At 35.5% G+C, this 17,797-nt stretch overlaps 1 protein-coding gene across 4 annotated transcripts in view; it reads left to right on the forward strand.

Moving 5' to 3' along the window:
• The window catches only part of ERBB4 (erb-b2 receptor tyrosine kinase 4), a 1,127,099-nt gene that overhangs the window by 779,464 nt on the left and 329,838 nt on the right, over window positions 1-17,797 (forward strand). For all 4 annotated transcript variants that reach the window (XM_027122307.1, XM_027122329.1, XM_027122298.1 and 1 more), the window contains exon 5: window positions 11,695-11,760. In XM_027122307.1, coding sequence (XP_026978108.1) covers window positions 11,695-11,760 — 66 coding nt within the window. The remainder of the gene's footprint in view (window positions 1-11,694; window positions 11,761-17,797) is intronic.

Here is a 17,797-nt window from a genome sequence, read left to right on the forward strand (position 1 = left end):
TCACTGCATTTGGATTATTAGTAACATTCCTGCTGAGACTATGACTTCTCAAACTTTGCTGAAGCATGCAGAGACCTCTGAAACCCACGGTCCCTGTCTGCCGAGCCTGTCAAAGTTCCTAAGATTTCACATCCTCCCTCTTTCCTATAGCTTGACTGTGGTACCTTAGTGATCATTTCAACTCTGCATAAATGCTTCTGTCTCCAGGTTACTTCATTTGTCTACCGTGTCACCTCTGCTGACTGTCTCCACCTCTTTGTCTCACTTTGTTTTTCTGTATGTTTTTATATACAGCGTTGTGAGGGAGGGAAAACGGAACTAACATTGATTGAAGCTTATGATGTGCCAGGCACTTTGCATATGCCATTCCACTTAATCACTCCTAACATATATAGTAAGTATTATCATCTGTATTTTATAAATGAGGAAAGTCAGCTCTTAGGTACAGTTTGTTGCCTAAGGTCCCACTAATTGTAAATAACTAAAACTGAATGCAGATAAAAGTGATATCAAAGCTTATGTTTTCTGCATTTACCAGCATATATATGAACTCTTAGAGCAGTAAATGACAAAATTATAAATTGGTTGTGTATGAAAGAGCATTTTTAAATAATAGTATTTTTAAATATTTTATCTTCTCTCAACCAGGGGTATAATTTCCTGTTACAATTATAACTGCCAATTGCTAAAATGTGTTTATATTTAATTGACACTTATTTTAGCCCCATTTCTAGTTGAACCTTAATTAAAAAAATAATAGAAGCAAAGTAAATGTCAGTTAGAAATTTAAAAATGGGCAGGAACGAAAACTTTTGACAAGCAAATATGCTAAGTATAAAAAGTTCTGACATGCTGTAAAGGGAGTAGTCTCTTTTTCCATTTAAAGGCTGCTTTCTCTTTTCTTACCTATAAAATGGAACAAATAATAGTATTTATAATGTTATTGTGTAAATTAAATGAGATACTATGTGGAAAGCCCTTAGTCTACTAGTTAGAAAGTGCTCAATAAATGGTAGATGATGTAGTAAGTTTGATGATGTTGCTGCTGATGATGTCTAGATTGAATTATGCAACATAGTGTAAGCCTCCATGTATAAGATGAACACTTAAAAAAAAAAATAGAGAAGTTAACTAACCTGACTAAGGAATGACACAGTAACAGAGTGAGAATTGAAATTCTTACCTGTCCCATGCCAGATAGACTCCGTGTTATGTGTATATCTGTCGGTTGATATTCACATGAAATACTGATTTAAAACCATAAATGCAGGAATTTTACACTGATTCTTTTAAATTTCTTGCTGTTACTTTTGACTCATTTTGCCTACCAAGTGCTTTTAAAATCTGAACCGTTATCCTGTGTATGAGCAAGCACTGCTTCGTCTAGATTTGTGTCATTTTCAAAAATGGTAAGCATATTTCATTGTTTTATCCAACTCATTGATTAAAAGGTCAAATATGATAGATATGTACAGAGGCCTTTGACACACCACTAGAACCAGTAGATCAATCTAAGCCTTCCAGGACATCAGTCTTTTTTTTTTTTTTGCGGTACGCGGGCCTCTCACCGTTGTGGCCTCTCCTGTTGTGGAGCACAGGCTCCGGACGCGCAGGCTCAGCGGCCATGGCTCACGGGCCCAGCCGCTCCGCAGCAGGCAGGCAGACTCCCAACCACTGCTCCACCAGGGAAGCCCCATCAATCCTTTTATCAAATGTTCTGATACATGTGCCAGTCATCTACAGATCCAAACGTCTGTTCCAGATTCCATCAATGTTTTCCAGAAGTATATAAAGAAAGACATAGTCAAGTTCCTTCTGATATCCAAATTGTCCCTCCATGACCTTTAAATCTTTAAAATATGACATGAAATTAGTGATATTTTCTTAATGTGTTTTTTCATTTAAAAAATATATATTGATCTCCTGCATCTCCTAAGTATTCCATAAAGCAAAAAAGTTAATTGAATTTTAGTTTGTCTGTATGATAGGAGGTAAATCCACCCAAAAAATAATGACATTTATTTAACATCACTTGAAACTGTACAGGATAAAATATAGAGTGAAAATAGAACGTTACAAAACTATATAGATTATTATATTAACTTCAAAACAACTATATATACTTCAAAAAAATGAAAAACACCAAAGTGCAAAGTTTATGCATGATATTTATTTTCTTCTTTTACACTTTTCATTTTATAGCACTTTAATTTGAACATGTGTTAGAAATAAAATCTAGCAAATCCATCTGAAATATTTAATGCAAATAGTGTGGGTAAGAGAAGACCTCACTGAGAAGTGGCATCTAAGAAAAGCAAGAAAGCAGGTGAACCATCTGACTGCAAGCTATCAGAGAAAGAGAGGTCCAGGGAAGTAAAACAGAAGGGACCCTAAGTGGGTCATGCACCTAGTTTATGTCCTAGAAACAGCAGGAGTGAGAGTGAGAGGAGTGAGCCAGGAGGTAAGGTTATGGAGGCAAGAAGGAGAGAACCAAGTATTCTAGTGTCTTGAAGACCATTGTAATGGACTTTGACTATTAGTCTGAGAGAGACAGGAAGTTATTGGGCTTTGAGCTAGTCTAAGAACATCACACTGGCTAATACATTGAGAAGAGACTGTAAAGGATCCAGAGTGGAAACTAGGACACAAGTTAGGAGGTTATTTCATTAATCCAAGCAAGAGATGACAGTGGCTTAGTGGTGGAGGTGGTGGGAAATTACTGGACACCAGATATATTTTGAAGTTAGGGTCAACTGGATATGCTAATGAATTTGGATCTGGGATGTGAGAGAAAAAGGGTTGCTGAGAATGACTTCAAACGGTCTAACATGAGCCTCTGGAAGGATTGTGCTGCCATTGACTGAGACAGAGAAGGCTCTACAGTGATAATTTTTTTGGTGGGGTGGGAAGATCAGGGATTAATTTTTGGACATGTAAATATTTAAAGGCCTGCTAATCATACAGATATTGATATTTCATAGACAGTTCGAAGTATAAACCTGTTTGCACATGGTCTGGGCTGGACATATAAATTTTGGAGAGTATCAGCCTATTAGAGTATTTGAGTTAATATACATAAAATTCTTAGAATGTTCCTGAAAGGGCTACCACCACATAAGGCTGAACAGGCTGTACACTGCAGACCTTCAAGGGAGTATCATCTAGATAGACTACGCTCTGAAGTACGTTCTTGGCTGTTTTTGGTGGCCCTGGCTGGTTCATCATAAGTGCTCATAAATCTACCTATTCTTATCACTGTAGTTGGTTGCAGACAGCAGACAGGTCTTAATATATTAAGTCTGCTGGTAAGGTTCCCCAGTCTGTTCATACCTCTTATTTATATGTTTTAGAAATACATTTGACATTGATCGGAGATAATTATGTTCCTCAGTGGGTGGAATTCCTATATTCTACTCTGTGCTCACAGCTATGAACAGTGATAATTAATGCTTTCTAATTGCTTGATTTGAAAGAAATGTTTGACAGTATCAAATATGAAATCTTCCAGTTTTTCAGGAAAAAAATTTAATTTTTTTCTTATAATTTGAGTCAAATTGTTTTGCTGATAGTATGACTTTTACAAAAGTATTTGGCCCCTTTGCTATTCTCTTTGAAGTTTGTCTTTGTTAGCTTTCAGGAGTTTGAAGGTATGCGGGGAGAAGTATAGAAGGTATGGAATAGTAATATAGACAGCATTATATCAAATCTTTATATTCAGTGAGAAATACAATTCCTTTAGTATGTTAATGTCATTTCTGTCAGTCACTCTTATGATCACATGAGGCTGTAGATGTAAGCGATAAGTAACAATTTTAAGTTTTAAATTGGTTATCATCAAATTTCTTTTTGACACTGAAATTTGTATAGATCTCGCCGTTCTCCTTGAATCTATAGGTAGAAACATCGAAACTCAGCATGTTAATAGAGTACCTGTTTACCCTTATATATGATTTAAGAGGTTTTGAAAATGGCACTCTTTTATTTAATTAATTTATTATTTTATTTTATTTTATTTTTTGCTGCGTTGAGTCTTCAGTGCTGTACGTGGGCTTTCTCTAGTTGCGGCGAGCGGGGGCTACTCTTCGTTGCAGTGCATGGGCTTCTCATTGCAGTGGCTTCTCTTGCTGCGGAGCATGGCTCTAGGCACGCGGACTTCAGTAGTTGTGGCACGCGAGCTCAGTAGCTGTGGCTTATGGGCTCTAGAGCACAGGCTCAGTAGTTGCGGCACATGGGCTTAGTTGCTCTGCGGCATGTGGAATCTTCCTGGACCAGGGATCGAACCCGTGTCCCTAGATTGGCAGGTGGATTTTTAACCACTGCACCACCAGGGAAGTCCGAAAAATGGCACTCTTATAGGTTTTGTACCTGGGGTTTCTGCTATTACCATATCTACTCTAGATTGATTTGTGTTTACAGAAGGCCTCAGAAGAAATGAAAATTTACTCAGTAGGCTCAGTACTTTCAAACTTTTGCACAATTCTGTGTGCCACATTAACTGTTAGTCTATCAGCTATTTCTCTATAATCCTATCTGAAGTGGTACTGGGCTTGGAGCTACTGTGTGCTCTGGCAGTCACAGATTAGTCCTAGGTTGCTGAGCCTTTGAGGAAAGGGTGGATAGAAGTGCTGCAGACTGAACTTGATATATTTGATCAAAATTAATCTTGATCACATGATCATATATGCTCCTCTCAATCCTTTGGCTTTAGATTTCTTGAAATGAATAACAATGAGGTTGATGTTACTTATTTCTTTTTCAATACAGTGATTAGTAAAACATTTTAAACAACTAATTCCTGATTTAATTTACTGCTAGATGAAAAATTCCACATATATATATATTTTTAATTTTTAAATTCGTCTTTCTAGTTAGTGAAAATACCTGCCCATCTTTTTTCTGAACAGCAAAATGTATAACAGTAAAGTTTCCATTCAATAATTCACTTTCAAATCATAGATAATATAGGAAGATTGATTAAGACTAGAAGAAAATGTAAGCTCAATTTACAGGACAAAAGTGTGAGGATGAATAAACACATAACAATGAGAACTGTCAGGTAAGAATAAGGGAAGTTTAACATCTGATAAAAAAAAACAATTCCACCTTACATTAATATTATTAACCCTACTAATATATCATTTGCTGGAATCATGTTGTGACTTTACTATCATATGGGTGATTCATAATAATTTAAAACTGAAAATAAAAACTATGTATTTTCTAGGACTCCTGGGGGAAAAGAAAATGCAAATTGATGGAAATACATTCACAAGTCAGAGTAAATACTGAGAAATGAGAGACTGCTAGATTTTTACACTGTTTAATTCTGTACGTTTGGTCAACAAGCATCTGATCAGATCTAATTGTCACAAAATATGGCCATAATGTTAATAGAGTTTGGAATTATATGCCAAACCATTATTTTTTTTATATATGCTTTGTTGTCTTGGAAACATTATCATTAGAATCCCTGGGATTGCTTTTTATAAATATGGATTCCTATACCTCATTGCAGACTATAAAAATCAGCATTTTGCACAAGGTACTCAAGTGTCAACACTAACTTTTAGGAAGCGTACCCTGACACCCTCTTCTACCTTGCAGGTCAAACCACATCAGTTCAAAGCTCAAAAACCTTGACCTACACCATAATACCTGTACAGAGTAAACACCAACCAAGACTTTCAAGACACTTTGTAAGCTCATACTTCAACAGCTGTTTCTGTGCAAACTGCTCAAGGGACCATAAAGTATTCATTATGGTCCCAAAGAGTTGTGCTCATCCGTGCCTCTGTGTTGTTGCTTAGGTTAATCTTTCAGCCTGGAACTTTTCTTCCCTCCCCTTCTCTATGGGGCAAACAAGATATCCAAGCCCATTTGAAATGCCCATCCCCTCTGGAGAGCGGTGTTTTTTTTTAATCTTTTTTCTCTACTTTATGCATACCTATGTTTTGATTATTATAATTATTTGCCTATATTTCTGCCTATTTCCTGGTCCTTGAAAGCTCCTCGAGGGCAGGACACTGACTTATTCATCTTTCTATTGTCTGGCCAAGAACAGGAGCTGGTTTAGTGTAGACTTTCAAAAATGTTCCACTTCCCTTTTTTAAAATTCATGGTCATAAAAAAGATACTGTTCTCTCACTCTTCCCCAGTAAATGTAGTGTTAAGAGGTCAAGAATGCCAGCTTTTAAAAGAATTGAAAGAAGAATCCAGGGATGTAACTTCATCACCTTTAACTAGAGGCAGTTTGAGGATATAATCATTTATGGTTGTCAGTGACTTTATATTTTGTAACTCTTCAACTGTCCTGGCATATTACTTGCAGAAAGCAGTACAGAGGTACATATTAAATCCCATCTCTGCTTTCAGGCAGTTCCAAATAAAAGCAAAACTTCCAGCATGATTTTATGACTCTTAAAATTATCAAAGTGGCTCAGGGACTCTAGCTCCTTAAAAAAAAATACAAGAGCTACATTTTTAGTAACATCTGCTGGACAAGCATAAAAGATGAACTTAGCTATGTTTGCTAACTTCTATGATGAATAATGCATTGTCAGAGGCGATTGCCTGTGAATTGAAATAATGCTTATGTGCAATAATCAGCGCTTATTTTTTAAAATTAGCTGTTAAGGTGACAAATATTTGTTTAAATTTTTGTTTTATTCTATAGTTAAGATCTTCAATTGGGTCAGATTGACAGGAGGTAGAAATATTAATTTAAATAACTATGCTATCACTAAGCTGAATGGAAATGTCAGATTCTTATTTTTAAGTGGTGTATTTTCTCAAATAGTTTTAAAAGAATTATCACAATAAATAATGAAAAAAATGATGTAGTAGATTGAAACATGGAAATAAGCAGATTTGGACAGCATTGGCAAAGTCTCAGTGCCCCAAAATGTTTCTCCCATTTACATAGGCTAGTATCTGACTAATTCCTCTTTTTCCTGTCCTCATTTTAAAAAACACTCTACTAGAGAAGTAGGTTATAAAGCTAAGTGACACTAAAAATTATTTACATATACAGTCTCTTTTCCCTGTGAAATCAGGCCTCCTGAGGTACTGCATACCCGAGAACCGAGGACCGGAAGAAAGTTCCCAGTAAGATATCTATTGAGCCATAGTTAAAATATTTCCCTTCCTGTTAGGAGACGCACAAGGGACCCTTCAGAGGCCATGTTTATCCTCTCCACTGAAATGCTCTGGGGTAGATCTCATTTTAGATGTCACATAGATAAATCACATATAAGGAATACAGTAGACTTTGGAGCTACCAGGCATTAAACTGGAAACAGTCCAGCTCAACGTGGCTTTGTCCAACTCTTCCTTCCTGAGCTAGGGGACTGTTGAAAATTCAGATTTATCACCTTCTTTCATTAAACACATGGAGGGTGAACATTATATATAGAGTAGTCGAAACCTTTTCCCTTCAGAATAATGCTGAATTAATTCTGAATTCTCTTAGAATAGTAACCATGTCTGTTTCAGCTTAACTCCGATATGTAACATAGTTCCTGATACACAGATACAGATGGTACTCAAGAAATACTTATGGATAGATGGATGGAAGGAAAGTAAGAAAGAAAGTTTGTAGAATTTTTTTTTCCAATTCGAGATTAATAATTACTAAGGAAACGCTTTTGTGCAGCAGAAATGTTGGGAACAAAACGCTAAAACCAGATTTTTAAAAATATTAAACATTGTAGCCCATTAAAACTACACTATTCAGGGCTTCCCTGGTGGCGCGGTTGTTGAGAGTCTGCCTGCCGATGCAGGGGACATGGGTTCGTGTCCCGGTCCGGGAAGATCCCACGTGCCGCAGAGCGGCTGTGCCTGTGAGCCATGGCCGCTGAGTCTGCTCGTCCGGAGCCTGTGCTCCACAACGGGAGAGGCCACAACAGTGAGAGTCCCCTGTACCGCCAAAAAAACAAACAAACAAACAAACAAACAAAAACTACACTCTTCAATTGTCTGCAAGAATCAAACCAAGGTTGCAGGTGTGAAAGTGTGAAAAATGCGTTAATTCAGAAATACATCGTTGTAGGCAGAGATCTTGGTCAGATACTTTGACATTTAGTTAATTGCAACAATTCAGTGAAAATAGTGTTAGCCCAAGTGCCGTGTATCACACAGTTTTGAAGACCAAAACTGAACTGAGTGCCTGAGCAGATTCCAAAAACCTCAAAGCCCTAGAGACAGTGAAATGAAGGGCAGGCCAGAAGGAGCAGCCATTAACTGAGGCACATTCAATTCACGGTCCTCCAGCACACTTGTCATGACAGAACTCCGAAGTGTGTGGGCCAAGCAATCACCTCCTTTTGGTTTTCAAAAGGGGTGGAGGGAATATAAGTCTGAGTAAAATCCCAGAGAAGAAACAGTTGTCGGCTTCCTGTTATAGACGTAATTGATATTTCTACTTTTATATAAATGAAAAATGGAAACTAACAAATGAAATCTCTTCACAGCATTTAGACAAGGTTAAATTATTTAAGCGTTCTGTGTTTGTGCGGACACTATTTAACTTGTGCCCAACTAGGTGGGTCTCGCTATGATACTTTGGCAAGAATTGTAAACAAAATTTCTAGTAATATTTCTTTTTCTATTAGATATGAGAGTAGGTCTTGAGATGGTAAATTGAAACTGCAAGAATAAGAAGGTTAAAAAAAAAATATGTAATCCAATTAAAGGGAATCATTGAAGTTTTAAAATGTCTAATGTTACTCAGCATTTTTTATTAACAGCTACAGATAGTTGTTTGGCAACCATAAATAAAGCTAAATATTTTATTAGGCCCAAACCCAATTAGAGAAGTCATAGATTAAATGGTAGATCGTCCTCTGCTTCAGATATCTTCAGTTAACAGACTACTTAATGGGTCGATTTAAAGGATTTTAACATACCTAAAGAAACACATTAACATTAGCTACTTTCTCATAAAAAGTTTGTATTCAGAAAAAGTTTGCACTGCTTTCCATTTTGTCTCACAGTCCTTTCTAATTTCCTCTGGTATAAATCAATTTAGATTTATTAGCTTTATACAAAAGAACTCCGGTAGGTTTTTAATAATAATTATCATTATCACTGATTAAAGTTATATTGTTCAAGCCAGATGGAGTCCTTTTCCTGTCAGCTAGAATGAGCTTGCATTATGTAGTTATAATGTGTTTGGATCTAAATAAACAGATGGCAGAGTGACAGGATATTATACGCTTGTGATGTCAGCTTCAGTGCTTCACAAACAGAATTGCTTTAAATAAACCCCATTGAGGCCAGGATCTAGATGCTTTTAAGAAGGTGGCTGGGACTGAGCTTAAGTGTTATATTAACTTGGAAATAGTACTGTTCACTTGCAGAAGAGTAGACCAGTAGGATGGTCTGAGGTTTAGCCTGAGAAAGAGTGTCTGCTGAATCTGTCCCTTAACTGTGAAAGCGTTTAACATACTAGGTTCATTCAGTCAGTCTCAGAAGGAGAGAGTAAGACAAACAACAAAAAAAAGCTGCCCAAGTTGTAAGAACTTCCAAGAGGAAGAGTTAAAAACTGGGTCAAGGGGGGCTTCCCTGGTGGCGCAGTGGTTGGGGGTCCGCCTGCCGATGCAGGGGACATGGGTTCGTGCCCCAGTCCGGGAAGATCCCACATGCCGCAGAGCGGCTGGGCCCGTGAGCCATGGTCGCTGAGCCTGCGCGTCCGGAGCCTGTGCTCCACAACGGGAGAGGCCACAACAGTACCGAAAAAAAAAAAAAAAAAAAAAAAAAAACTGGGTCAAGGAAAGATGGAAACTTTTGATATAACCTTATTCCATAATTTTTACAGTGAAGTTAACTATTTTAAAATAAACAACTTGAATAGGCATGTACTCGTTCACAATTTATATTAGAAAATTAACAGACAAGGTTTAATAAGAACTTTGTTATAGAAAACTTTAGTCTTTGATAGATTTTCATGTCCACTTTTCCCTAAAAATGAGCCCATTCCATATCCTTGTACTCACAAAAATTTGGAGTAAGCCTATGAAATTCAGCTGCAAACTTCAAAGAAAGTCATTAAACATTATTTCTTCTAGCTAATATTCTTTTGTTGAGATTGTAGGGAATTTCTCTGTGGGACAACTGTATTTGCTGAGGCAAATACCCATAGTAGCATCATCGTTAAAAGGAAAATGAGACTATAGGAAATAAAGGCTGATATTTGATAATGAAGGTAGTATCAATAAAATTTTTAGAAGAGGATATAAAATAATTGAAATTAAGATTCCTAAAAAATTAGCTGTTTTAAATGCTTGAAATACTTATATAAAGATGTTGGTTTGCAAATTGGCCCCTGTACCTAAAGGACAAGGACAGACAGAAGAAAGAGGCAGCCCACTCCAGATTAGTAGGCGACAGGTTTAATAAGCAAGGGAACTTATTTATGAGATTTGTCTTGGGCAACAGCAACATGAGTAGATCTCAGCATCCACCTGCCAGAGTCTTAAAAGTTTGTGTAGGGGTCCTAACTAAATTCAGTCACTTATTCAGTCCAGATGGTCTCAGCAACACCTTACTCTCTCCAGGCTATGTCCTTGAAACAGCTGCTAGCATGGGATTAGTTGGAGGGACATACATTTCAAGGACAAGTGAGGGGGTGAGAAGCCTCTGATTGCCTGGGTTCAGCTCACAGGTCAACTGGCAGTCACAACCTCTTTATGACCTCCTCCTCAGGAATATAGCTAATATTATGTCATAACTATAAATGGAATATAACCTTTAAAAATTGTGAATCATTGTGATGTACACCTGAAACTTATTAATATTGTACATCAAGTATACTTCAATAAAGAAATTTTTAAAAAGACAGTGCAAACTTACGGTTACCCAAGGGGAAAGAGGGGGAGGGATAAATTAGGAGTTTGGGATTAAAATATACATACTACTGTATATAAAATAGATATCCAACAAGGACCTACTGTATAGTGCAGGGAACTATACTCAATATCTTGTAACAACCTATAATGGAAGAGAATGTAAAAAAAGAATATATATATATATATATATATATATATATATACACACACAGACACATACATACCTATGTATATATATACATATATTTGTATAACTGAATCTCTTTGCTGTACACCTGAAACTAACATTGTCAATCAACTATATTTCAATAAAAAATTTTAAAAAGACACAATAGACCTTTGACAAAAAAAAGATAATCTAAATTATATATAAAACCTTTTTTTTCTGACGGTTTATCATGTTTGTAATATATTCTTGTTTTCATAGACTTCAATTTCTTTTTTAACTATTGATTTAATCCTTAACATCTGTTGGTATCAGTAAGCCCTGAACTTTTGAAATTATATCAAGTAGGATATAGATCAATAGAATAAAAGTATTCAATAGTTGAAGTGAAACTTATTTCATGTAAATAGTTACTTCTGACTATGTAGGAACATTTACAGATTCTGTATTTCCTTTTCTTATAAAATGAGATGAGAGGATTTTGAATATCAAGAGATTGTATTTCTGCTTCACATGTATTTGACATTCAGATTTTGCTACTTAAATGGGCATTTTATGAGCTATGTTTCAACTCTAGTGTGAATTAAAAATCCTCATAAAGGGGCAAGAATGTTTCCTTTGAGGTCTTAACTCCTAGTCAGAGTGAAAGATTATAATACACATGTGCTTTCTGCTGTTCTACAGGTGGACGTTGCCATAAGTCCTGCACTGGCCGATGCTGGGGACCCACAGAAAATCATTGCCAGACTTGTAAGTGTTCAACAGTGAAAAGACATAGCCTTGAAATTGTCAAGTAATTTTAATAACTGATGCTTTTCACACTTCTGGTTATCAGAAACATGAAAATGAGCTTTTGCCTCCTTGTGGTAGATTGATTCTATCTAAGTAAACTGCCTAATCTCAAAGCTTTCAAATTAAATGTAATATGTAGTTGTTTCCTGTATTTCTTTGTGGATTCTGGATTAATGATAGCAACACAAATGTGTTGCTATTAACCATGACTTCAGAGTCTGTACATCAGAGGAAGTAGGAAAACCAAATGTATACAAAATGATAATTAACTGAATTTCAGGTTAACTGAATATCTCAGTACTTTTCCCAAATAGTTACATCACTATTCATTCACTGGAGAAAGAAAAAAGAAAGGAAGAGTGTACTCTGTACCCACTGTGTTCCAGGTACAGAGATATAAACTATGTGAATTATAAATATAGATTCACTATTAAATCACAAAATGTATCTCACCCTTAATGTATATTGTTTCTTGTATTAGTCATTAAAATAAGTATGAGGGATGATAATCACTGCTAAGACATTTAAAAACAAAGTATACTGAACATAAAGACAAATATCTAATGTTTTCAGCATTCTTAAAGTCATCTGATACTTAAATCAGCACTGAACTTTCACTAATCTTAAGGATAAATGTTTTCTTTAAAAAGGAAATACAAAATGGTCTATATAAATGGTAAAGACTTTTCTTCCTGCTATAATAACAGCTGAAATAATAAGTGGAAAACAATGTGGAGGCTATTTGAAATGTATTTCTTTTTTTAGCATAGAAGACATAGAAAATATTAAAAATTTGAACATACAAATATTAGATATTGTGGACATCTGTTATACTGTTGGATTAAAGTATAGACTTAAATTAACTTATTTAATAGAAACAATGTTTTATGGCAACAATGTTTTGACAAGAATTTTAAGCAGGATTCTAAAGTAAGATTAGATTACTGTGTGAAGCGCATTCACTATGATATTGGAGAAAATGTGTGTTAATGAGAAGCAGAAATAACCAGTCCTTCATGACACAGAAGGATAAATCAGCCATGCAGAGGCAAAGGAGAATTGGAGAGAGAGAGTAACAGTTTTTGACAGTTTTTACTTTCTGGTTCTCTGGTCTTCCTGAGAAGAAGTTCTCTGGTTCTCTTGTCTTCCTGAGGTCCCTGGTTCTTCCTGAGCTCCCTTGTCCCTGATTCTCTGGTCTTCCTGAGGTCCAAATGCATTTTTTTTTGTTAGGAACCTTAAGAAACACAATGTTTTAGTACATTGAAATTACTTTTGCTACTTGCCACCAAGTGGGGGTGGGAGGAAGTCTTGACTAAGGAAGTCATCAAGCCATAGCTCATGCTATCAAATCATCAGCCATGTAGTCATTAAATTCACCTAATTTTCCAGTGTAGAAATTAAACTTACTATAATAACATAAAATTGGCTTAATGGTCACCATGCCTATTCCACAGAGTCTAAATTCAGTAAACATTTACTTGTATCTGCTATGTGCAAATCCAAATTTTAGAGTAGTATTCATTTGCATGGATCTTTATGGTTTATAAAACATTTCCATTTTAAAATTTATTTTCACAATATTCCTGTTAGTTTACGAGGACAGTTTTCATTAGCCTCATTTCACAATTGGGGAAATGTAAGCTGAGGAAATGATTGTGGGAGCTGTTAAATTTACACAGCTGATACCTGGGATTTTAACTTAAGTGTCCTGAATCTAAGGATAGTACTGTTTCCTGTATACAATATTGCACAGCAGTTTAGTGGGCAAGGCCACTGGATTTATAATCAGCCAGATGATACAAATCTCAGCTGTTTCCACTTTCTATCATGAGAAAGTGATTTAATTTTTCTAAACCTCAGTTACCATATCTATAAAATGGAGATATTACACTTACCTCAAGGGCTGCTATTTTGTAATCAAATTCAATACAATAATGTGGTTGAAATGCTTAAAAATGTTTTGGCATATACTAAGGGCCTAATAAATAATAGCTAATGTTATAATAAGATAAAGTAGATACTCCTAGAAAACTTAATCCTACTTAAAACAATGAATGAATGTGGAAGCAAAACTCCTGCAGGCCAGTTCCACCTGTGAAGGCTAGTGACCTAGATGGCTGGGGAATAAAAAAGCAAAAACCCTGGAGTGAAGTGGAGGCTGCTTGCCCTTGACATTTGCTCCTGTTCTCTCTCTCCTTGTTTGAGATACTTGAAAGGTAAATTACATATCCATATTTAAAAAATCCAACATCCAGGGGCACATTGTATTTTGGAAGTACTCAAAGATGTACTTATTGTAAGACCTGAATTTTAGAAATATGATCAGAAATTTTGAGAATTAGACCTCATGAGAGATTCCATAGAGATATTAGACCTCCAGAGAGCCCATGGAGATGTAACATCCATGATTGAACATTTTTCCAAAGAAATGTAAAATTTCCAGGCTTCCTTTACATTGCTGATAGCCCTTCTGTTAGTTAAAATATATTACCCTTAGGCCCACTTCAGATGCACTTATCTCTGAACCCTGATTGAACTTTTTAAAAATCAGAAAACAGTCTGGGCAAGTTTTTGAAAATATTCTGCTTTTTTTGTTGACTGACCATACAAAAGTACATCTTAGGATCTGAAAGACATGATCTTATATCATTACTTACAAATGATGTCTTTCCTTATGACTGAAATAAGTTCACTTCACTGAGGGCTTCTCTGGAGGTATTCAACTTCATGATTTGCCAAGTATTTCCTTATGTTTATGGATAATTACTCTTGGAGATTTTGCATCTATTAGGGAAGAAAGGTAAAATATTTAGAAGCGCCACACCTTAGCTAAGGAAACTGACATTAAGAATACATTTCATTCACCACATTATATCAATGCTGACATCCTCCCACAGGTGTTTCCTCCTAAAAAAGCAAGTATGCCAGGAATGACCCTCTGTGTCACTAAACGGTGAGGAGTCACCATAAAGACAAATGCTTCAGGTTCTAGGAGAACAAGTCCATGATAATGAATGACTTGCTAGGGTAAAATGAAGCAAAGAGTGATGATCAGAATGAAAACATCTCTGAACAGAGATATGGGAAAGGAAAAATGCTGGTGACAACGATGGTAAGCTTGAGAGCAGGTCTGTAGGGGTCAGAAGTTTTAAAAAGAAGAAATGAGGAAGAAGTTTTGTGTTTTGTTTTTAATAGATTTCATGAAATGGAAAGAGAGCATGAATAAATTGACAGCTTACTATTGCAGGGGAACAAAATTTGACACCCTAATATGTGTCTCTTTGGCATGAGGATTAATTTAAGTTGATTATTTTTAAGGCCTGAAAGACTCAGAAGGAACCTTCCCCCTAACTGCCTAAAAGAGTGTAGTTAAAGGACCTGTTCCAGGGAGGGAACTATCACCACGGGTAACTATAGTGTGAACTAGATGTGGTAGATGAGGGGGAACTTAGCAAAGGCTGTTTGTTAATATTCCTCTCTGAGTCCCAGTGTCTTTGCATAGCCCCGCAAACATTTGTGTACCAAACCTTTGCTTTTCTCTCTCCATGTCAGTTGGCTTCCTCCCCTTTGAAGTCCCAAACACCTTTGCCCAACATCCTCTTTTGTCTTTAGCTGAAGATGGTAGTTAAGGTGAGAGTTGCAGCCATTTTGGCGAGTTATTCAGTTTTGTTGGATTTCTCCAGTGTATACAGGTTATTCAACTTTTGTTTGATTTTCTCCTTTTAATCTGATTCATGTCAATATCATTTGTAGGCCAGCCAGAAGAATCTAGAAGGGTAGAGGAAAATTTTTCTTCCCATTGCTATGGTCAGCAGTTCACCATGCATAACTATAAAAACTTTATAAATTTTTAGTAAAATTTGGTAACATGTTGCAGCTTCTTCTGTGTACTGGTTGCTACAGTTAGCTTTGATTGCATGTTGAATAATGTATCATTTTCCTCTATAGCATTTCATAATGTTCAGACTGTAAACTCTGGAGCCAGCAGCTATTTTTAAAAAGTTTTTTTCTAAAATGATCCCAAAATTAAAATGTTTTTCTAAACAAACTCCTAAAAAAAAGAAAAAAAAACAAACTTAGACAACCTAAAGAATTTTATAAATATTAAAGCAAGTTCATTGTGCTGGTGGAATCTAGCCAGCTGTTCCCTTCTTACTGTTTTACTCATGAGTCTGATTTTCTAAAATAACTTAAATTCATTCTTTTTAAATCCTTTTTGATGTTAGATCATCATGACCCTATAAACCTAACAGAAATATTTCTCACATAGTTGCAAAAGGTCATAATAGAACTTATGAAGGAATACTGTGGGCCTGCATTATACATGGAGCCGTGACTCAAACTTGAAAGTGCTTTTAAGCTCAGTTAAATCATGTCCGCGTTGCTCCACAGCACAGCTTAAGTAAATTGATTCAGTGGATTAATGTACTCATGTCAGGGGAGACAAACCTATCTGCTGTGTGAAGTCTGAAGCTTATAGTAGTATTATTTAGCAGGCTTACTGGTAAGAATGACAACTCTCTCTATGCATAAGAACTGAGTCCTAAGGTTTGAGCTCGTAGGTTTAGGTGTGAGAGAGACTAAGCTTTAAGAAATAAATAATAATGATTAAAGGAAAGAAGTTATCTCTGTCCCTGCAAGATATATGAAGCACACATCTCATATAAAATAGATGCTGCATATCCTTTTTTATCTTTAAGCACAATATCAGGCCAGCTTTCTCCAGCCTCCTATTATCAGCCTGGGTAGTTGTTTCATTTTACACGTTCCTTTTGTCATCTCAGTTAGGAACTGCGTTTTAGAGGATGAGGGGAGCTTGTATCAAAATATTACAGTTTGATTCCCCCAACCTTGCACATTGTGTATTAAAGTAGTTATGATTGTCTTTAACTGCTGGTTGTATAACTACAATTTTCTCACCTGATTACCACTCAATCTATTCTTCAGTCTTCTAGTTGCTTTATAAATAACATTTCTTGCTTAGAAACTAATTGAAAAATAAAGTGCACTTGACAATAGGTTAAAAAATTGTTTGTCTCTTAAATCAAAGTGTCACACCAAAAAAGATAAATTAATGAGGAAATGCATGTTTCAATTACTGGAGTAAACAGATGTCTTCTGACCACTGAAATGTTCATTAAATTGACTGAAGCTAAGGCATTATTTTAACAAAAAGAAAACTTCTGGGGAATTTACCCTTTACTTCTAAAGTATTCTTCCTAGCTAGGTTATCTCAAAATCTTTTTTTTTAATTAAAAATAAAGTAGCATTGAAATTAATACAAGCAGTGTATTTGTTCTGTTGTAGATAATTGTGAATGGAGGGTACTACTATATTGGCAAAGTAAAAACTTGTTCCAAACAACACTTTATGTTATTTACTGTTTCTATACAGACATTATAGAACATGCTAGGAAAAAATTAGAAATTATTTAGCATTTTTCTCATTAATTTATTATGCTTGTGCGCACAGAAAATTACTTTCAGTAGTTGCAATATATTAAAAATTTCAGTTTCATAAAAGGAAAAAAAACTTGGTCTGGCTTATGGATTCTATTCAGTTCTAGAGCAAAGTTTAGAAATATCTATATATCTATATCTATATCTACTTTTATTCATTCTAAAATATATCTGGAACTTCTTTGAAGTGAATATTAAAACCTAAGAAAATAATTATATATTTTTGTTCCTCAAAATTTCAGCAAGAAAATGTAGCAACTTGAAACTAAATTATACTTTTTTCCATGAAATTTCCAAAAGTTTCCTATAGATTGCAAAACCAAAATGACAAATTATGAAAATAATATACTAATTATACTTACATACATGCTTACAGATACAGTTTGCTAAAGTGTAATCGTATTTACAATCTTTGTGGAACAAACCCTGTTTAAAAAGAAGGTGCCAATGTAGTAAATATCCAATTAGAGCAGAGAAAAGCAAGTGGGAGCTAATGGGGAAAAGAGAAAGTGCTGAGCCAGCAGGCTCGATCAATC

This window comes from Aethalodelphis obliquidens, unplaced genomic scaffold (assembly GCF_003676395.1).
Source record: "Aethalodelphis obliquidens isolate GAN/ISIS:26980383/991018 unplaced genomic scaffold, ASM367639v1 scaffold2, whole genome shotgun sequence".
Taxonomy (NCBI): Eukaryota; Metazoa; Chordata; class Mammalia; order Artiodactyla; family Delphinidae; genus Aethalodelphis; species Aethalodelphis obliquidens.